General features: G+C 45.6%; 1 protein-coding gene across 1 annotated transcript in view; it reads right to left on the minus strand.

Moving 5' to 3' along the window:
• The window catches only part of LOC119401569 (protein henna), a 107968-nt gene that overhangs the window by 57647 nt on the left and 27194 nt on the right, over positions 1–23127 (minus strand). Inside the window, exons 2-3 of the mRNA XM_037668468.2 lie at positions 9472–9594; positions 7625–7805 (exon numbers count right to left, since the gene is read on the minus strand). Of these exons, the coding sequence (XP_037524396.1) occupies positions 7625–7805; positions 9472–9594 (304 nt within the window). The remainder of the gene's footprint in view (positions 1–7624; positions 7806–9471; positions 9595–23127) is intronic.

Genomic DNA, 23127 nt, shown 5'->3' on the forward strand with positions numbered 1-23127 from the left:
TTGCGTGTGAAGACCACGACATGAGTGTGAGACACGCTGCAGATTAATTTTGAGCGTCTCGAATTCTTTACCGCGCTCCTGTATCTAAGAGGAATGTTGCTTTTCACACCCGTCGGAATGCGGCTGCTGTGGTCGGGAATCAGACCCATCCCCGAAGTTAGCAACGCGACACAACAACAAACCTGATCACCCCTTTCAAAGTGTGCGCGACGTCGCGCGGGCACCGTTGGGGACTGCGAAGAAAAAATGCACATAACTTTTTGTCGTCTTACTGGGAACATTATCGATGCTGTTTTCGTCATTCATCTGAAGCTTGAGACAGGCGAAAAGCGAACGTAAACAGCGGAACAGCGCACGAAGCAAGCGCGTGATATGCCGGCGTGTCACGGCGGGCGTCGAGGTGTCCTTGCCGTGACGTCATCCACGCCTCCCGCCAGGCGACGCCACGACAACTTCTTGGGGCTAATAGCGACCGCGCCCTTAGAATCAAAGTGCAAAGTTGTTGCTCGAGTGACCTCTCCCCCCACCCTCGCGTCTTTTTATGCTCGTTCAAAATGGGCTGGGCGTTTCCTCTCTGCTTCGACGGCAGGCCTCCCGAGAGGGGTGATGTTAGCGCATGCGCCCACCAAGCGACGGAGATGGGTCGGCCTTTTTGCTCTCTGCCTGAGCAGCGTTCGTCGCCCACCGCTCGCGTGCTCTACCCGCGGTAGAACATACGATGCGCGGGAAGATGTTATCAATTTGAACTTTATACGGGACAGTACAGCGACAGCGACGGCAAAAACCCGTCGAGAGTGTCCATACAATTGCTATCGCAATAAAAAACATAACATGTTTACCGCTCAAGAAACGGGGCGTCATCGTAAGAACCATTATTTTTATCACGACTCATCGCTATCTATAGCTGTGAGAAAAGGAAAGCGATAAAGAATATTGACGCATTTTTGGCCACCTATTTCTATGCCGCACGAAGCACGGGATAGACGTACTCATTTCGCAGCACCAGGAGGCACTCGGGCAGCGTAGATGGCCTTACTTTGAACCGAAAGCCAATTCTAGGCACACTTACTCATCGAGGCTCCAAGGAGAAAGTTCGTTTTACTATCTTATAGTTTTACTATCTCTTTTTACTCTTCGAGCGCACTGTCCGCCGGGATCGAACCTGCGACCTTCAGGTCTGCAGTCGAGTGCCATAACCACTGCTCGACCGCGGCGGACAGTGCGCTCGAAGAGTAAAATCAATTACCAACATGCCCAAGCCTATACGCTGTGTCGAGAAAGTTCAGCTCTGCTGCGACACTTCGATTCACTCTTATATATTTCACAGCTGCGCACTGAATTCGCCCTTAATACTATTTCGCCCGCGAGACCTCCCATACGTTCCCACCGGATATTTTGAAATGTTTTTACTGCTTTCCAAGATATAGGGCTTTGCGCTAATTCCGGGCCTGTTCAACGAAAGACTCTTTAAGAAGTCATTGCTTCAGTTTCAGCGAATCTTCTTTTCGGTCGACCGTCTTTAGACTCGCGTGGAAACGACATGCGCTCGTGTACCTAATAGCAATTTTTCCTACGACTTTCTTTCTTCGATGGCAAGAGTCTTATATTGTACTTTCAGTACCGCTTATTAAGAGGCACTGCATGAAAAAGTCGCGTGGTCACTTATTCATTCGCGTAAGACGACTCGAATGAGAAAGCCTTCCTCTTCTTCTTTTACTTGTTCTGCTAATTCTCAGCTGGTTCTAAATATTTTGCCCCCCCCCCCCCCCCCCGCCACATCAAGAGAAAAAGAACGAAGGAAAAGCTTTCTCCACTTAAAGTGATTTCTTTCACTGCCTCCAGGATAGAAGGCATCGCAGCCTTCTGCCCCTCATGTGGATCGGCAACACTGCCTACGAGATTGGCCCACGTTTGACCGAGCGACGATGTCGTGTCATAATGTCACGTGTGACGTCACTGCTTTTGACGTCTTAGTGACGTCACAAATTTCGGCGACTTGTGAGCTCATGACGACGTCACCACATGACGATTTTTGCGTCACCTGGATTTGACACAGCCGACGGTCACATTTCGTGCCTAAAGAGTCACCTAAGGCTTTCGCCTAAATAAGGGTAATATCGTATCGATGCTTGACGCTTCTTATAATGCAGACGTTGCGTTGAAAACTTCACGTATGTAATTTAGCGAGCGTTTTTTGACTGCGCGAACGTACGACTAGAGACAGACGCCGTCCTTGTGTCGTTGTGATCGTCTGTCTATTTGTTCTTGCCTCTTTCTTGACCTTCTCTTTGTCCTTGTCTCAGTCCTGACCTTTCTGTAATCCTAGGACGGCGCAGTTAAGAAATGTTGCCAGGATGCGCCAACTCGCCCGAAAACATCTATGCTGCACATATGTAAAGCAGTCTTTTTAGTCCTGGGACATTTTCTAATGCTATCGGAGGAATATAGTTTCATTGTCGTAACAAGAGCAAGAAGATTAAAAAAACAAAAATAACCAGAAAAATTCGCTAACCATCTCAACTTTCTTCGCGCAGCTTGAGACGAGTTAAATTTTGCTGCTTAGCGAGCATGCTTTAGGGATAAAGAAACATATTTTGGGGAGATGCATCGTATACGCAAAAGTTCTGCAGGCAGCGCATGGAGCTACTCAATCTGCATGACAGCGGCGTCCCTTTTAGAATCCGATCACGTTCGCCGCTGAATTTCGTCGGCGTTGCATTTATAGGGGTGAGTTGCGAAATAGGTATCCGAAGTGAAATCTATAAGCATGAATCTCAGAAGGAATTATCAGCTTGAGAAAATCTGGCACGCCCAATCTACGAGACGGCGAACCAATGGCGATACCAGTGCAAGCTATAGCTCCAGAGAGAGGGAGAGAGTGAAAGGGAGGAGAGATACAAATGAATGAAAGGCAGGGAGGTTAAACAGAATTGAACGCTGCAGATAGGCCAGGAGAATTAATGTAGATGGTACCGCGCCGCGTTACTCTCCACCAGCCTGCTGACAGCGTCTATTTTTAATTTTTTTTTTCCTTTGTTAGAGTGTCCGGCTCGGAATGAGAAAAGTCTAGTCGTGTAGTTGTGTTTAGCTTGATTCTTTTACTTCGAGAGTTTTAAATTGCAGCCTTCCGAGGCAAAGCTTTGTCGTCCAACTCTCCGAGGACTTTGCTGCGCGTGACAGCTGCTGCATGAACTAAGAGAGAAAGAGCGAGGAGTGAGAGAGGCCCTTTAATAAATTCTGAATGTGTCGCTCTTGTCTTTGCTCCAGCGTGCCACTCGAAATTGGTATGGCGACAAAACGAAATGAGATTCAGAGCGTCCGACCCACATGCCTAACGTGTGCACAAAGTGCACCGCTACGCACAACGAACTAAACCGTCTGATTGAAATCGGCAGATGTTCAAGGCGCGTTTCGCTGCACATTGATTCAAGTTCCTGGAATTGCCCCAGAAATCAGCAATTATGCTTCAGTCTCCCATGGAGAGAACCAAGTGATTCGTGCAACCGCGAATTACATTGCCTATGGGATCGGTCCACCTTACATCGGCGCATCTCCGGGACAACCACTGTCCTACAGCGGAGATGCTAAGCTTTTCTTTGAAATTTCGAAAAAAAAGACAAGAAAAATAAGAGAAGAGAGAAAAATAAAAAAGTCAGTTTCGCCGCAAGGCCGAAGCAATGAATGCGATAGCAAGAAAGTAATGCTATTGGCCGCGAGATCGAGCGGAGTCGCCGCCTAGCGGTTTCTGGCTGAACCGCGCCTAGTGTGGATTGCTCCATGCGTCGTCTGCTAGCCCCGTTGTGTTTGCATGTGCGCGTACGTCATGCAGATCCTCAAAAGGCAGTTTGTTCCATTGCGTTAGTGCAACTTTAACCGCTCGCACGTATACCTAACACGATGTAAAGAAGCATTTGGCTTTGATCGGCTGTATATGTACTGTAATAAGATCAGAGAGTGCACTTGTCGAGAGTGATGTGTGTGGTCGTCGTACCCTCCGTTTACGCGAGTCATATCAGTGTAGGTGCCGCTCTGGGGTTCAAGCGCATTGCAAAGTGCACTTGGCGTTGCCCTAAAGATGAGAAGTATTAAATATCATGTGGATATAGCTTTTCAGCGACGCGGTGGTAAAAAAAGGCTCGCATGTGCTTGAGCGTTGTGGTTAGGTGTTGTTTATACGTTAAGCGACGAGCTTTAGTTGTGTACGGTCCTGGTCTCACTAGAGAGAAATATTTCTGTTAAGACACGTCTGACACTTCGGTACTTAAATTGTCCCCTAAAAATAACAGAAAATGAAATGACACGGAAATCGCAAAACTGAGTTGTCTTGCGCAATTTTAACTTGTGGCGAAATTTATACAAGAACACCCGTGTGCTTAGATTAAGGTGCGCGTTAAAGAGCGCTGATGGTCAAAATTAATCCAAACGGTGTATAGTTTACATTTTTGTCGTAGTAATTTCACGCAAAGTCACATGTTTTTTTTTTTTCTTACATTATCGTCAGCGTTTGTGTTGCGTTGTTTAGATTGACGGAAGGCAGCGGACAGTCTTCGTATGAAAAAACGTACTTTGGTCCCGTGAAATAACCGGGCCTTTGTTCCATTACTGTCGTGCAAATAATCAACCGAAGAAATTTCCGTGCTGTACAGTTACCTTTGTGTACTGTTACTGGAATAAAAACAAGCGTGTGCGTGTTAAACGTCTCCGTAGCGCTAAAGCGCTGTCAGCCACGTAGCTTTCCTCAGTAAACCTATCAGCTGTCCTACATTTCATGGAGAACTGAATAAGAAATTCGAATGAATATTTGAGCACGCAGTGCACAAAGTGCTATTTCAACTCATCGTGCAGGAATACGGGCTTTCTTTTTGTTGAGGGCCATCCAAATGAACAAAAAGTAAATAGTTAATTCAGTCGCGCTATACAGCAGTGCGTAGTAGGTGGAACACAAGCTAAACATGTACGAATAAAACAACAAGAAAACGTCACACATTGCGAAAACACCGACTGTCGCCGACGTCGAGCAACCCGTTCGTTGGTAGAATGCGCTTCTCTCACAAGTAATTGTAACGTTCGGTGCGCTTCGCTCATAAATTCGGGAATGAAGAGCGCACATATTACTACAAAGCTGCAGTCAATGCATTTTGTTTGCCGGAAATCGGGTCACATCGCTCACAACGAAGCGCTTTTGTGCACGTTTGTATACGCGCCGACAGCCGCCTATCCACACTAGCGCGACGACGGTACTGCCACCTGTAGCCCGATCTCGCGGCGAATACGAAGTGAGGCTCGCCAATGGATACTCTCAGTTTGGACAGCGCTCCTGTTGCAAAGGCGGCCGAAGCAGCGAAGGAAACTAGCGTGCTTCAAGTGTCGAGCTGTGACACTTAATAGTTCGCGCTCATCTTCTGTTTCTTCGTTTAGCGGCGTCGCTTGAGCTCGAGTGGCTTTCGTACGCTCCGTAACATGAGCGCGGACATCACGGTGAAAGCGTGGAACATCCCTCTTCCCCTCAACACAAGAAAACCGCGCGAGCAGACAGCGGAAGCGCAATGTTCTCGCTGCGCAAGTATAAGAAGAAGCGAGCGAGCTCGCCGACGACTTTTAAATGCGCCCGTCGCGCTGCTAGCGCCATCTCGCTGGTAATGAAGAAACGCTTATTATCGCCTGCCGTCTCTGAGTTCACCCAGCGGCAAAAGGTGTGTATATAACGCTCGCCGTTAGCTACGTGGAGGACCTGCGTTCCGTGGCGTAGTGGCTAGCGCCACTCGCTGCGGAGCAAGAGGTCTCTGGTTCGATTCCGCGCTTCGGAAGCATTTTTCCTAATTATTTTTCTTTGGGCATTTATATATATATATATATTGCGACGCTCGCTTCTTCTTTTATTTTGATGTGTTCGAGTTTGACCAGCAAGGACGGTTATCAACGCTCGACGCTGGCCGTGAAGCAGTTTTCGAGAAGCTTCACGATTTTAGTAGATCGCTTTGTTAAGATTGCGTGCCGCACGCGAATGTTCCAGCTTTGTCGAGAGATAACGCCGCCACCAGCGATATTGCTGGAAAGTTCCATAGCGCCTGTATAAAAGCCGACGCGCTTGACCGCTTGTCAGTTGATCGACGGACGACGCCCTGTTCGCCGCTATATTTGTACAGCGTGTATTGCTGTAGTTCTAGTTCTCATTTTCCGGCCACAAGTTCGGCCAAATAAACAGTTTCATCCTGCAAACGCCGACTGCTGTCTTCATCGACGTCACGACCACGTGACAATATATATATATATATATATATACATACGGTGCATGACGACGGCGACGGCAAAATCCAGCCGAGACTGTCCATATAATTGCTATCGCAATAAAAAATAAATAAAGATAAACAAAAAAGTCACAGTTTCGCCGCAAGGGCGAAGCAACGAATGCAATAGCAAAAGCGGCCCTTGATGGACGCGCTGCTGCGCTGCAGAAACATGTCCCCCTGCACCAACTACCGCACGCGCAGACAGCGGAAGGGCAAGGTTCACCCTGCGCAAATAGTAGAAGAAGCGAGCGAGCTGGCCGACGACTTTTAAATGCGCCCGTTGCGCTCCTCGCGCCATCTCGCTGGTAATGAAGAAACGGTTATAAGCGCCTGCCGTCTCTGAGTCCTGCCATCGGTAAAGGGTGTGTATATAACGCTCGCCGTTAGCTACTTGAAGGATCTGCGCTTTCTGGCGTAGTGGTTAGCGCCACGCGCTGCGGAGAGAGGGGTCGCTCGTTCAATTCCGCGCGCCTCGGAATCATTTTGCTGAATTATTTCTTGGGAGGAATTTTATATATATATATATATATATATATATATATATATATATATATACGGTGCATGAAGGCGACGGCAAAAACCAGCCGAGACTATCCATATAATTGCTATCGCAATAAAAAGCCGCCCAGATAGATAGATAGATAGATAGATAGATAGATAGATAGATAGTAGATAGTGTTTATTTCATATGGTACATACTGATAACAAACACTTACCGAACCTGTAGCCAAAGGCTACAGGTCCGGTACTTCTTCCAGGCTTCTTCCAGGCACTTCTTCCATGCTTGACAGCACTAGTGCGAAGCTATCTTAATTTTTTGCTTTGGTTCTACTCGCAGTATACACGTCGTATGACTTAATATGAGGCTGACCGAGGGCCCACGTCAAACATCGTGAAATGGTTGTTTCTTTTAAGGCCAAAGCCGTGGACGCCTCATCAGACACGAAAAATGACCGTCGGCGTCAAGACGAGTGATGCAAATAATCATCATCATCATGTGATGACTTCACATGGCGATGATTATGATGGTCGTGGCCGGCAGTGTAATTAAACCTCATAATTTCGGATAGCTGCTGATTTCCGAGAAAACTCGCACGGTCCCTTGCGCATACGCCAAAGACTACTCGAAGGCGGCCGCCATCTATTGTGGTAATTTTATCATAATCAGCAATGCTTGAAAGTTCGCGTGAGCGACGCGTAATGGTCAAATGCGAGACGACGATAGCCTGTAGCACTCCATCGGTGCTATTATAACCTAACTACTTCTGTCGCAAATGATTTCAAGATGGCGCATAAAATGCGTGTAAGGAATCAGCGCTAGCAAGGACGCTTACCCTCTTCCTTGGGCGGCAGGTCTCTAGAAATGACTTGCATGTACTGCGACATGTTCTTGATCTGCTCCAGGGCCTGGTGAACTTTGCCCTCGGTCGGGTTGAAGTTCACGATGAACTCGTAACCATCCTTGAATCGCGCCGATGATCTCGACTCGATGTGCACCAAGTTGACGCCGTTCTCCTGAAAACGGGGCAGGTTACGGCACATTCAAGCAGCGCCGCATATTATAGTCACCATTCTGCACTCTTAAAAAAAGGTAGTGCTGCTTACTAACGTTGAGGTAGTAAATAGCTGTCGCAACATTCACTACCTAAGCAGGAACTGCAGGTAGTAAACGGCAAGGTAATAAAGTTACTACCATGTCATTGACTACCTGAAGTTACTACATGCCAGAAGTTGGTAACAGAAAGTTAGTAAATTTATTACCATGACAGTTACTAGTTCCTTTCACTACTTAATGGAAGGTAGTAAGCTAAGCTAGTAACTTTACTACCATGACAGTTACTGCTTAGTAACTGTCATGGTAGTAAAGTTACTTCGCCATCAGTGTTTGAAGATGGCGTTAGGTTTCACGGATACAAGGGATAAACGTGGTTAAGTGCCGTGTTGTGGCGTGTGTAGATCGTTTCACAATGCAGGAAAATAGTATTTGTATGTTAGTAAACTTCCGTGAACGTCTTTGTGCACGTACGCAAGTAGTAACCTTTACTAACCTGCCACATAGGTAGGTAGTACCGTTTACTACCGCTGACATTTACGACCTCTCGTACACTTCCGAGGTACTAAAACGACCGCAATACGTATTAATGTGGTCAGAAAGGTAGTAACGGGTCCCTTTACTCCCTTTTTATTAGCCTTTTTTAGGAGTGTGGTTCAAGGGAAATTTCTGAAGGTTAATGTCTTAGCACTCTGGCATACATGAGTAACGTAATTTTCGGCAGAATTCGTCTCATTTAGGATATTCAAGTCAGGCATATACGCTATGTCTTGTGCTGTAAGATTCTGACAACGGAGCTGTTCTGGGGCTGAGCCTGACGACAGATGAGTGTCCGAGACGCATGTCACGCTCCGGTTCCCAGATACACCCATAGATGTCGTAACTGCCTCTGCCGCCGACGAAGCGGTAGCCGCCTATTGAAACGAGGAAGAGTGGCTCGAGCGTGAATAAGGCCTAAAGTCACTTTAGCAGGGTCGGTCATGGCAGGGGCTGTCACACGTGCTTTCCTGTGCATCTCTACTCTAAAAATAACGTAAGCACAGACACTCCCACAAAATCTCAACGCATCAAAGGAAATCGGAAAAAATCACAAGGAAAACACAGGACAACCGCAGCTCCCCTGTCTGCGCAGATTTCACACTGCGTGGAACTGTGGTAGGTTTTTTTTATAATATTTCTTTTTTTGCTCCTAAATATTTCTGCCTAGTTCTAAGAGAGCAATGTACTGGTGGGACCTCAAGAAGAAAGAAAAATGTTGTGAAGCCCGCTGTAGTTATCATATTTTCTGAGGGATAAGTTGGTTGGTATGTCCAAATACGTGAAGAGTACATACCGGATAATGTCTTCTCCGCGCACATCCATTAACGTCGCTACTTCGCCATCAGTGTTTGAAGATGGCGTTAGGTTTCACGGATACAAGGGATAAACGTGGTTAAGTGCCGTGTTGTGGCGTGTGTAGATCGTTTCACAATTCCTATCCTTCTCTAATATTTTATATATTTACGTTTCTTTTTATCTCAACACAGTGTGAACGGCCAGACAGCTCGTGCGTTTCAACCGAGCGACCACTTGTCATGTGCTTCAGACGTTGCAGCTTACTTTGACGCCCACCTGTAAGTGTTTTCTCACCTTGAAAATGTGCAAGGCCCTTGCCAGAGCGCCGACCTCTTCCTTGAGGGAGAAGATGACTGAATTTCCGCTGCTGGTCAACATCTTCGGCTCCATGATGTAGGCCTGGGATACGCGTGTTGGCTGCAAAAGGCATTCGGATTGATTTTTTAAAATCGCATGCTGCTTAGGAGATGTCACCGCTTTCGTATAGCGCCGGCTACTCCTTTTCACAGTAGATAGAAGACGGGGAGAATGACAACAGCAAAAAGAAAGAGAAATTACATAAAAGAGCACTTTGGGAGACTTCGTGTAAGTCCATTCGCGTAGCAACACGAAAAACAACACAAAATACAGTCCAGTCACATGACACTGCAGTTCACATTAAAATCCAGTCACACGAACACTGTGTGTGCCGTAAATAACACTACACAACATCCAGTGACGTAACAGCGCTGAAATTGGTAGTCCGCTCATAGGGACACATAATGCGCTCTTACATGAAGCGACACACAACGCGACACAGTGAGGCCAAGTTACGTGCAAAAAATCAGCCTAAAAATGTTTCTCAATATTTTGACTTATTTACTTACCTTGAATGCCTGTATGAAAGAGACAAAGAGGGGCGATAGGCAGGGAGGTTAATTGTAATTGTTAAGTTATATATACAATCATTGTTAAATATACAGCGTAACTTACCTGAATTTTTTTAGAAAGATTGTTTTTCCACGTTAAAGCAGGGTCTACGATACGGGTCTTAAGAATGCATCTTAGTGCATATGGTTAGTATAATTTTTTATTCTTCTAAATTGTTTTCCTTTGTCCTATAGCATTCCCGGGTAATAACGCCTGACAATAATTAGGATTATCAACCACTCTTTCAAAAACATGACGTGTAATAAAGCGATGTGATGAGTACACGTTGTGCTTTTTATAGTAGGATGAAGTGAGACTGCAGCAGTTCGCGTCTCTTCTGAAATCTATTTGCTAGCGATGGCTCATCTAGTGTGGCGTGTTTAGCTGCAATGTTCCTGTGGTTACCTTATCAACTTTCTCACTCCCACGAGGAGATTAACCCCACTGCAGTACCTAAAGATTGTAAGGCAACCGTAAAGTGACAATAAAACATGCTAACCAGTCATGAGAAAAATTAAAAATTGTGCAAATGAGTCATAGGCCGTTCGGTCAGGGAGAAAAAATTCACGTGAATTCCACTTCACTAGTCTGTAGATGTTCACTTTGATGACATACTAGCATGTCTCCATCAAAAATGGTAGCTTGAGCGTGTCGCAGGACACAAATGCAGTTACCAAACGGAAGTCACCACTTCCGCATGGCAACCGCATCATACCTTTGGTACAGCCCTATTAGCGAACGCGTCAGCGGCGTGGTTTGGTTTATAAGGCTTTACGGCACTCGCCATCTCCAGGACTGTACAACAGGCGCCACTTTCCTTTCATCACGCGCAGCTAAAAGCACTACGGTGCCACGACACGATCCCGGAAGCTCGTACCCAATAAGCTCATAAATATGAGCCGCCTTGCCACTGGAGGTGATGCAGGAGCGACGCCAGATTTGTCCTCTTTTGTATCGTGTGTCTTTCCGGAAGCTGCCTGCAGCCAATAACATGCTGCTTCTTCTATCCGCAGAAAAACAACATAAAAATACTAAGAAAACTGCCATGCTTCAAGGCGTGACAATTGCAGTGCTGATTGCGCAAAACTCCTCGTACAGCTACCTGGCGTGCCATGTCTTCTTTGTTTTGCTTCGTCGTCCATCCGCTAGGAGGCCACGACCCATAGGAGCGACTGGTAAGGGCAACACGGTTGTCGGCCCACCGACATCGATCGCTGGCCTGTCAGTAGAAGTTCGCAGCAGCTTCGCCCTTCGCGATAATGCCTGGTCGGTTATACGGGCCTTGCTTCCTGCACGATTCATTGCCGCGTGAGAACGTCGTGCTTGTCGCCGAGGCGGGCAGAATGAGCATCATTTACAACGTCTCAGAGGGCATTGTAGCAGCACACAGGAAGCCTTCGTTGAAAAGAGTTGTCGACGCGGTGCTCACACGCGGTTTTGTGCGCCCAAGTAAAGTCCCTAGATTTTTCCCTGTTCTAAGGACTTTGTGCCCAAGTAGCCAGCTACGCTTACATAAAAACCACTCTGGGTCCCGCCTCCCTCGGCGCTCTATGAAACCGAAACTGCGACTGTAACGGTCGCGCGCTCGAGTAAAGGAGCTTTCGAGCTGTGATAAGTGGGTCGTTAAGTACTTATAGCAACGCAAAAAAACAAAATGGAAATTTTTGGTGTGAGTGCTGGTGAGTTTGAAAGCTCTCGTTCCCGCAAAGGCCCAGGAAGTCTGGGACAGGCAAGACCGATGAGCGCGCACGATGTCATCCATTCGGTGCTCATCGCGAATGCAAGCGTAATCAAAGAAGCGTTCAAGGCCTCTTATTATATAGTGATTGATTATTCATTTTTGGTGGACGCCGTAATTTTGCATCCGTTCCGTTAGAGTTACAATTTAAATTATAGATAAGTCTCGTTCGATCTAAATTAGAAGATGCCTTTTTTTAAAATCCATCTAGCTCCACTGTAATCACAGCCCTTGAATCCCTACAAAACCGCGCAGTCCTTTATCCGCTCCCTAATTACTCCCGTCAATCTAGGCTAATTTAGGTCTACCAACCCTTCAGACGCGCCGTAAGCATTTCAGCAGAAAGCTCTTTCGCAATTTGTGCACACTAACCGTGCGCTTAAAAATGATCTTCTTCCTTCCCGGATCACGTGTCTCCACGGATCGATCATAATCTCAAGTTTAAAATTCCCTTATAACACACTAACGCGTCTTTTGCTCTTTTTTTGTGTGTGTGCAAGCAAGCAGTGATGGAAGCACCTTCCCGCCTCCGTTGCTACACCGCAGACGCTGCTGCCTTCAAAGCAGCAAATAATATTTACACGAAGCTTTTATAACTCGCAGATTTCGGCGCCGTACGCGAAACACTCGTACAGAAATGCGGCCCTCAGAGGTGCGCCAATGACATGAGCTTTTGTATGCGCTGTTTTCTGATAACTGACGCTCTCTCGATCGTGGACTTCTCGGCGATCAGCCGTTTCTGCTATGGCAGTCGGATCTTTTATCTAGGTAGCTTGTCAATTCACGTTTCCCCATTTCATTGCTGTCTGGATATGAACGCATGACCGCCGTTGTTGCCTGTAGCAACCGAAGTGTTGCCCTGCTAGGCACGTGGATGAAGTTCCAAATTCCCAGCATGGAGGAATAAAGCAGTTAGCAGGGAGCATCGCGCAATACGAAAGAAAGAAAGAAAGAAAGAAAGAAAGAAAGAAAGAAAGAGAGAGAGAGGGAAAAAGAAAGAAATAAAAGAAAGAAAGCAGAGAGAAAGAAAGAAAGGAAGAAAGCAAGAAAGAAAGAAGGAAAGAAAGCAAAAAAGCAAGAAAGAAGGAAAGAAAGCAAAAAAGCAAGAAAGAAAGAAGGAAAGAAAGAAGGAAGGAAATAAGAAAAGAAAGAAAGAAAAAAAGAAAGAAAGAGAAAATAAAAGGAAGAGGAAGAAAGAAAGAAGGAAGGAAGGAAGGAAGGAAAGAAGGAAAGAAATAAGGAAAGAAAGAAAGAAAATGAAGAAAGAAGAAAAAGAAAGAAAGAAAGAAGAAAAGAAAGAAAATAAAGAAAGAAGAAGATAAAGAAAGAAAGAAAGAAAGAAAGAAAGAAAAGAAAGAAAGAAAGAAAGAAGAAAGAAAGAAAGAAAGAAAGAAAGAAAGAAAGAAAGAAAGAAAGGTAGTAGGTCAGGCACGCAGACACGAAGCTTCGCTTGCCCTCATTTTCTCGATAGGGCAGTGGTCTGAAACATGCATTAACATCACTGTGTTCGTGCTACATTTTTTTTCTTAATATGTTCATGAGCCCTCATCCCACAATAGAAAGGTGTCCACACCTGAAAGGAACTTGGTAGGCAAAATCCGCGGTCGGGTTTTCCCGCGAATGTCCTTTGCTCAAAAGGTGATTTCGTAGTGGCCCAAGGCCTCTTCCTCCTACACAGCGTATTTTCCCTCCCCTCTCGCTTTGGGAGAAAAAGAAGAGAGAAGGCGGCGAGAAGAGGAGAACGCCCAGTATGGATATAGTTCTCGAATCCCTACGCCGAATTCCTTTCATAAACGACCCACATATGAAAATACCATAACCACTAGGCCACCGTGGTGGGTGGGTGCCAAGTTTGAGTGTATCTGTATTTTATGTGTATTATTATTATGTGAGCGCTTGATGGCCGCCAATTTTCTGACTTGCTTTGTTGGGATTCGTGACAAGTCATGCTGCGTTTGATTGGCAGTTTTTTACCGCATTCCACATCACATTTCGGTATTATTTTACGCGTACAAGAGTCCAAACAATGTAAAAAAAAAAACGTAAGAATTGCGAGGAAATAAACTCCACCTCCAACTTTGTAAACATTAGTCAGCATTAATGTTTGTGGTATTGTTACATTCTGTTTAACTTTCATTCGCCATATTTAATTTAAGGCTAATATTGCATAACATGTTACGTTTATTACAGCTCCTTATTGGTATTTCCTGTTTCAGTTTTTTTGTCATTCCCCCTAAACATCATTCCAAAACTTTTGGCGTTATTTTTGTATAATACAGGGTATCTCACTTCTGACTATGTAGCGTTACCCAGTCGCCTCTACAGTGCCTCGGCGATTGATGGCATGCAAAAAAAAAATCACAGGGTTCATTATGCATTCGCCTAAGATAACTCGAAGCCGAAGTCATCTTCTTTCTCGTTTTCTTCTATGTCGGTTTTATTAAGCCCCCTGCCCCCGAAAGCGTCTGCACGTAGCATGGTTCTGCATTGCCTCCGGGATCGGAAGCATTGCAAGCTTTCTTCACCTCACACGCCTCCGGTATCGGCCCACCTATGCCATGTGAGGACATCATCATGGGACGCCACGTTACATGACGTCACTATGACTCCACAATAACCGCAAAAATTTAACCATATGTGACGTCATCCCGTTATGAAGATTTTATGCCTCACTCGTGTTGCCACCGAATACGAAGGTCACTTTTCGTTTTTTAGACAATGCTGCCTGTACGGGAGTAACTGCGGTATGGTCCTTGTAGTATGGGGAATAATACGGTACACCGAAGCGCAACGGCTCGTTGTTCACCGTTCGTCGGTCACTGTTTTTGATCTCACGCGCAAATCGCGGGGACCAAGCTGCGCTCTCCCATAAAAAAAAAGGAAAGATTATCTGCAACGTGTGCGGACCAGCAAATGTAATCTTTCGTATGTGGTTAGCCCGGGCTTTCATGCCGGTATACGTAGAGTCACTGTATATGCTACCTTTAGGTAGCAGAGTAGCGCATAGGTCCGGCAAGCAACCACAGCTATGTGGTGAAGTCGCACTCGATTTTTGCAGGCGACATGCCTACCGCGTCGCCGATAAACATGTCTGGCGTGTTGAAGGCCGGCGATAAACATTGGCTGTCGATGACTAGTGTTAATTGAGTGAGCTGCAGCTGCGGCGTCGAGAAATACAAAAATTGGCCCGAGCGTCAGCTTCTCCGCAATGCATGGTTGCTAGCGGCGTTGGAAAACAGATGCGCAACTCTGCTACCTAAAGGTAGCATATACAGTAACTCTAGGTATACGCGATGCGCAGCGCCTCTAGGGGCGCCACTGAAAGCCGCGCAGCGGCGGCCGTTGGAACCGCTGGCGGGTCGGGTAGCAGACGCCTCCTTTTACTGCAAGCATGACGGAAGGGCGCGCGTGCGATTTGGCGCTTGTGCGCGTCCCAAATAATTACTTTTGCGGCGATAGTATGCGCAAAGGAGCCGCACTTTATAATAGTGGACATGTATGTCCGATGTCACAGCTGTGTTGGACGACAATGTCGCCATACTCGCCAAGTGTTTGCCACAGACAAGCGTCAACAAGCTTCCCTACGAAGTGGAGCTCATCGTAACTACACCGCTTTCTTTATAACGTCCCGATCACAATGCCTGCATGCGTTAACGCATGAATAACCAACGTTTTTTTTTTTTCTCGACGCAGTAGCTTCGTTTACGTGCCATAGGTTTATATAGTAGATTTTGAGGGAGCGCTGTCGCGCCGGCGCATGGATTTCACGGGTGCGGCCACGCGAAGTGTCAGCGTTGGTAAAACTTTAAAACCAGCACGATAAACTTGTGAAAAAATATCTCGACAGCTTGCGCTAGTGGCGTGGGACTGAGTCACTGCGGAGCTGGTGGTCACCTAGCTTGTCATAGCAGCTTGGCTACGTATTTGCTGGGTATGTTCATATAAGAACGTCGGTGCATGTCCGTCGACCCCCTGTAATTTCGCTGAAAAAAAAAAACATACTTCGTTGTCTAAGTGAAAGCAGGCGTTCTCCTATTTTCTAGACTTTTCTTAAGCTAATTGAGCTAGTTTCTTGTTTATGTTCTTTCTTTTTTTTCCTTTTTTAGGGAGCGGGCGAGCGCGGTCGGGCTGCACAAGCCCCGCTTGTGCCGCCACGCAGCGTCTGCGTTATCACGTTACCGACGTGCCATGGGATCCTCTCAATGGATCATCGCTAGCCACTTCCTTTGTGAGCTGTACGCAGGCACCGGTGATCGCATTCCAGTGCCATCATTAGGTAGAATCAGGGGCGTAGCCATGGGGGAGGGGGGTTTGGAGGTTCAACCACCCCCCCCCCCCGAAAATTTTCAGGTTTGCTTGCGTATATACACGCACACATACAAACGCACGCTCGAGCATACATAAAGTATGGTTGAACCCTCCCAGCCCCCGAAAAAATTTTCTGGCTACGACCCTAGGTAGAATGCAGGCGATTTCGTGCAGCACACGTGTGATTCCACGGCGCTTTTGTAAAGGAGCCGTCACCTGCCCCACATTCTGTGGCATTGCGCTCCGCGCCATTCGTTTTTCGAGAGAGCCTAGGCATCGCGTCTTATCAGTAATAACAACCTCATGTGCATTGTAGCGTCTACAATTAATGCAGGCGAGGCGACCAAGGGTAAACGTAGTAGCGTTCGCTGAAGACGTAGCGACATCAATGGAGAAATAAAAACACGGTAATCGTTCTAACACTGCCGTAAACAAAGCGCGATTGCTTACCTTCTACGTCGTACAGCCGCAATTAATCCACCGCCACCGTCGCTCTCGCTCATGAAATAACACCGGAAACCTGTAGAAGTGCGTTCCTGACGATTTTTTCTGTGTGTTTTAGCAGCCGACAATGCAGCAGTTATTTTTCGACATCGCTGAGGCCCGACAGAGTCGTTAAATCACGATGAAAACACATCCATTCCTGCACTCGCGTAGAAGCTCGCGGGAACACTGCTCGCCGGGACCCATCAGCGCTTTCAAGCCGTGGCGACAGATGGCGTCGTCGGCGCTTTGCGCATCGCCTATATCCGGTAAGCCTTGCGCGGCGTACGTTGCCATACATAACCTGCAGGCATTACGTACTACATTTCGCGTGGGATCTCTCTCGAGGCATTGTGTTTGCCCGTGGGAGAGCCCGTCACTACCAATGAGCGTTCGCGATTCGGCACTTACCAAACACAGTGAGTTTCCGACGTTGTCCGAGCGTGTGTCCTCCCACGCGATTCCGCTGTCGCAACAATTAGGATGCACAGCTTCGCGTGGAAAACTAGATCAAGCGAGCGCAAGTGGTTATGACGTGTACAGAGCGAGCTCCCGAGCGGATGTGGGGATTCTGCTAGCTTTTGATTGTGGCTTTGTTTCTTTCTTTCTGGCGAACATAGTGCTCAGGGCAATGCACTACGACAGCATCGAAAACACGAGAAGGGTAAATATTAGCGTGCTTAGATTAGAAATCCCTACAAAGCGACGAGAATGCAATAAATAGTAATCATAATAATAATAATAGTCATAATAATAAGAAGAAGAATTTATTTATTTATTTATTTATTTATTTATTTATTTATTTATTTACCATGCCCAGGAACAACCGTAAGGTCTTTGTGCTGGCGCACGAGAAAAACAATAAAAATAAAGAATACAATACAGACAGTCTTCAGAAATAACAAGAGCAAAAACGCGTAGACAAAGAGAAATGAACACAAAAGGGGATGAGTAAAATAAGACAACACGAGAAATATTGAAGGGGAATGAAAAATAATATTGCATTTATATACAACTATGCGGAAAGACGGAGAAGGGAAGACTTTGTACATTCTGCCATACTATGTCAATACAGTGAACAGCTCGGAAAGAAACAATGACTGTGGACTATGAAAAACGTCAAGATCAAGGTAATTAACATTAAATAGACTTTGTATTCTGTGAACGGTACAGTGTTGGAAGAAACAGGCGGGTACATGAAACGGTCTGTTCTCTCTGGTTAACTTACGCGGAATTCGAAAATTTACACAATTGAGAAGTACAGGGCAGGATATGATACCGTGGACTAGCTTGTAAAGAAATAAGAGATCAGAGCGATTTCGTCGGCAGTGAAGTGATGGCAGTGATAATAATTCAGCAGTACTTGAACGAGATCCAGAGTCATTTTTAGCAAAGCGATGGTTATATATGCTGAGGAATTTTTTCTGGACTCGTTCAATGGTGTTACCGCTGGATTGAGCAATGCCATTCCATATCACGGACGCATACTCAAGTTGCGGAAGACATATTGCCGTGTACAATTTGTGTAGGGCCATGGGAGACCTGAATTCTCGAGATATTCTACAAACACATCCGAGAGAACGAAGGCCCCGCATAGCAGCACGCTTAACGTGAGAAGAAAAGTTTAACGCGCTGTCAACAACAACACCAAGATCACTGATTTCATAAACCTTGCATAACGGCACAGAATTGACAGAGTATTGAAATGACACGCTAGATATTTTGCGAGTGATAGACATGAATTTTGTCTTCGAGGTATTCAGAGAAAGGTTATTGTCGTTGCACTATTCGGAAAAAGAGCGCAAGTCTGACTGCAGCAAGCGACAGTCGTTAGCTGAATGAATTTCCTTAAAAATTTTGATGTCATCGGCATACAAGAGGAAAGAAGAATTACGAATGGCAAAAGAAACATCATTAACGTAAATTAAAAATAGGAGTGGGCCTAATACCGACCCTTGAGGGACCCCACTAGTCACTTTATACAAAAAAGACGTTTGGACATTTACGGCTACATAAGAATATCTATTAAGCAGATAGCTCTGCAGGAGATTCACAACCGACAAGTCGTCATCAAAGTGCGCAAGTTTAACCATAATCAGTGTGTGGCTGACTACGTCAAAAGCCTTGCTCAGGTCACAGTAAATTACGTCAGCCTGTCCTCTCTGAGAAATAGGTGTGGAGGTCTGCGTCATGAAACTAGCAAGATTTGTGGTAGTTGAGCGGCCAGCGAGAAAACCATGTTGGTTAGGAATCATTGAGTTTTTCACACTAAAAGACAATATGTTGTGAAGAGCCAGCTCGAAGATCTTTGATGTGGCACATAGTAGAGAAATCGGGCGATAATTAGAAGCATCTGTTTTAGAGCCCGACTTGAATACTGGAAAAACACGAGCAGTTTTCCACATGCTAGGAAATGTGGATGTTTCGAGACAGTTATTAAATATCGTAGTCAGTACTGGGACAAATATTCTGCCATAAGCTTTTAGTATGGCGGAGGGGATGCCATCTGGCCCACATGATAAGGATGGTCTTAAGCGCTTAATAATAATAATAATAATAATAATAATAATAATAATAATAATAATAATAATAATAATAATAATAATAATAATAATAATAATAATAATAATAATGCACTTCTCGTTCACTGACATCGCGCACGCAATTCCGCTTGCAGTGCAATTCAGAAACAGAGCTTCGTGTGCAAAACTAGTTCAACGAGCACAAGCGGTTATGAAGTGGAGAGAACAAGGTGACGGATGTTGGAATGCTGCTAGCTTTTGACTGTGTCTTTCTTTCTTTCTTTCTTTCTTTCTTTCTTTCTTTCTTTCTTTCTTTCTTTCTTTCTTTCTTTCTTTCTTTCTTTCTTTCTTTCTTTCTTTCTTTCTTTCTTTCTTTCTTGGTTACTTGTTGCGCGCTGTACTAAAAAACCAGGACGAAAAACATGGGATACGTTGACGACGGATTGGGACGCAACGGATTGCTCACTATCCGTTGCCGACGTGTCCATGTTTTTTGTCCTCGTTATATGGCACCCGGAGCAAGAAGTAACAATGAACAACTGCTAACTAACCCAATGCATCGCTCGCTTCAATTTCATTCTTTTGTTTTTCTTTATGTCGAACATACTGTTCAGGGCAAACCACGACGAGCATGCCAAAAGCAGGACAGTCATTAGCGTGCTGCGATTTGAAATAATTGACCGAGCGACTGCAATAATAATAATAATAATAATAATAATAATAATAATAATAATAATAATAATAATAATAATATAATAATAATAATAATAATAATAATAATAATAATAATGCACTATTTGTGCATTTCCATCGTACTGATGTGCCGAAGCCTTAGGCAAGGCTTTTGTGGCAGTGTCTGGCATACAGGCAAAACCATAGGAACTACTCAAGCACACATTCCCTAGACTCTAGCAACATAATAAGAGGTTATAAGATGGCCGGTGTCAAGATACAACTTCCCGTAATTTAGCGCGTATAAGCAACGCGATCGTGATAATGATGATGCGAAGAGTGCGAACGTATACGGAGGTGATTCGCTGTTATTACAGAGGTTCATTGACGTTGACATCTGGGCGGCGAGTTTGTTTTGTTCATTGCTAAACGTGAAAGGTACCAGCGGAAAAAAACAAACAAAAACACCGAGGGACAAGAACGAAGGAAAGGACAGGTCCTTGTGTCTTCTTTGTTTTTTTTCGGTGGTACCCTTCGCGTTCAGCCATGAACAAACTCGCCCAGATGCCATTCACTTATTACGGACGTGTCAACGTCGCATACACTGAAAGCTTGATTCCCACGGGTTAAACTAAGATACTTGTTATCATTAGATGGACAGTGTAGAGGTCAGTGCTTTGACACTTCGCGACTCTTTCAGGCTGTTCTCTTAAGATTGCTCACAGGACACGAGAAACCGAGTTTATTCTAGAGCTAGCGCGAGCACTAGCGATAACGCTGGAAGGTTCGATAAGGCACCTATAAAAGCCGACGAATTCCACAGACGAGCAGATTGGTCAACGCCCGACGTCCGTGCTCTCCGTTATCACTGTACAGCTAGTGTTGCTCGTAAAAGGAATCTCTCTTTTACTGGGCACAAGTTCGTCCATTAAAACGTTTCATCTTTATCAACCGAGTCCGGCTTTCTTCATCGTCGCAACCAGGTGACAATGTGTGAACGACGCTAGGAGCTCTAGATTAAGAGCTACAGCGGAGGTATTGGCGGATACCACGGGATTGTTTCCTCTTACCTCAGCCGTACCTGACCGGACGGTGCCAGACATCGGGGATCAGAACGACTGCTGCTATAGACACTGTCGCGAAGTGGACGTGGCGTGGATTTTTGTGTCGGCCGCGGACTTTTGCAGTCTGGGTTACGCGACCAGTTCCCTTTCCCTCTTACAAGCCTGTCCCGACGCTGACGAATCGCAGTTTTTCTTTTTTTTTCTCGTCCTGCTATGCATTGTCGGACGTGTGAGACGCCGAGAGAAACGGCATTGAAAACGGGTGAGGTGAGGGGGGCACGTGAAGGTAATACTGTTCTCCATCGCAGCATTCGCTGGCAGCCTTTCATTAAGGCAGGACACGCAGTTGCGTACGGACGACGTGCGGTGTTTTTTCTTTTTTGTTTTGGTTCTTGTTTCTTCGCCGGCTTCGCTATGAAATCAACCATATTGTCGCTTGCTAGGGTACGTTGCCAGGTTAGTTAGCCAGGATTTGCAGTCTATACGGAGCAGCGCTACACGGCAAAAACTGACAGTAAGAAGCCACGTACAAAGCATTGTGTGTGTGTTTTCTTGCTCTCAGTCCCTGTCGTGTTGCACTGCTTCCTGATGACTGTATTATCGCGGTCTCATTGCAGAAGCCAGCCCCTTCTATCCACTTCCTATATGTCTGGGTTCCTGAGGCTTGACCCTTCTCGCTTTTTCATCTTTGTCAGGTGGGTGGGAGGTTGAATTCAATTTAAAAGTTAATTAAAAAGGCAGGTGAGTGGGGCCCCTAGTCCAGGGCACCACTGACTTCAGCAGCCCGCCGGGCCTGATCGAGGAGTGTCACTTGGACCTCCTTTTCCTCGGTGGCGAGCCAGGTCTCCAACTGCTCCCTTCTGAAGCGCTGCGCCGGAATGCGAGGCGTGTTAATTAATGGATGCCCTGAGTTCGCATTTCCCACGTAATGAGGGCTAGAGTTGGCTTTCCTCCACACCATGAGCTCTCCACTACGGCGCCTATCATGGCCTTAGTTGCTTTGGGACATGAAAACCGACAAACCACCAACCTTTTACGCTCAGCCATGCATGTAGCAGTTGCACAACTGACCCGAAGTTGCTGCAACCTGGTTTAACCACATCCCATGTAGTTTCGGAATGTAGCTCATACAGTGGATGGATATTATGAAACGGTCGTGACGATTGCGTGATCATGATGACGAAGCGCTAGGAAGCCCCGCGCGTGCAGAAATGCTTCAACGGAAATCAACTTCCACATGATCAGTAGGGTCTTTAGGTAGCACTGCATTGTCCAAATATATCGCGTATGGTAGGCTAAATTTGATTACTCACAAATAAAATGCAGGAAACGTAATATTGATAACCATGGTTCAACCTTTGACTTGCTGGAACAATGTTATATTGCTGTTTGTGCTGCATTGAACTAATTAAGTTTAAATGACTATTTTGCCAGTGAATTATCGACTAAAACGGCAATTTATTAATTGCCCTTTGAGAGCATACTGTAGTATGCTCTTCATGGCCTTAAATCAAGTTAATCACTTCACTACAATTTATGCCTGATCGGCAACTGCATTTCGACATCCCAGTTACGTAGAAGAAATGACCGAGTTGAATTTAAAATAGCTCAGCAGGGGTGATTATGCAGGATGCATATCTATTCTGCATTGCATCATTCTACATTTTGAAGCGACGGAACTAAAAGGCAGCGTTTTGATATTAAATGAGTCACTACAAGTTCTGTATCGGACGTTGACAAATTTCGCCATATTTTCGAACTTCACAATAACCGTCCTATGAGCATATTCAAAAAGCTATAGCAGCCGTGTTATGTAGTTAATAAAAGATGTGGCAAGACGACTTATTTACATGGATCCTGCGTATGAAATCGTGGATGGTTACACGATATATGCATTAGAAGAGATATAGTGAGGGCTTGACCCTTCATGTGACGCAAAAAAACGACAACTGAAGATATTCGTGTCGGTAACCCTTCAAACATTAGGCAAGCATGTATTGTGCTATGCGAGCGAGAAGTCTGCTGTGTATACTGTTTTTGCGCGTGCAGATATTGATTATTAAGAACGAATCGAAAGTTGCCCTGCCTTAATCGGTTATCCCTTCGAACGCGAACACTTTTCCAAAACTTCAACTCCCTAGCTTGTTGCACGCAAATAATAGGAGAAGCAGCTGCACGCCTGCTGTGAGAAGCTTCCTGGTGCCAGCAGCTGGTGACGCAACTGAAGCGCGAACTTTATACGGTGACCTGGCGG

This window comes from Rhipicephalus sanguineus, chromosome 8 (assembly GCF_013339695.2).
Source record: "Rhipicephalus sanguineus isolate Rsan-2018 chromosome 8, BIME_Rsan_1.4, whole genome shotgun sequence".
Taxonomy (NCBI): Eukaryota; Metazoa; Arthropoda; class Arachnida; order Ixodida; family Ixodidae; genus Rhipicephalus; species Rhipicephalus sanguineus.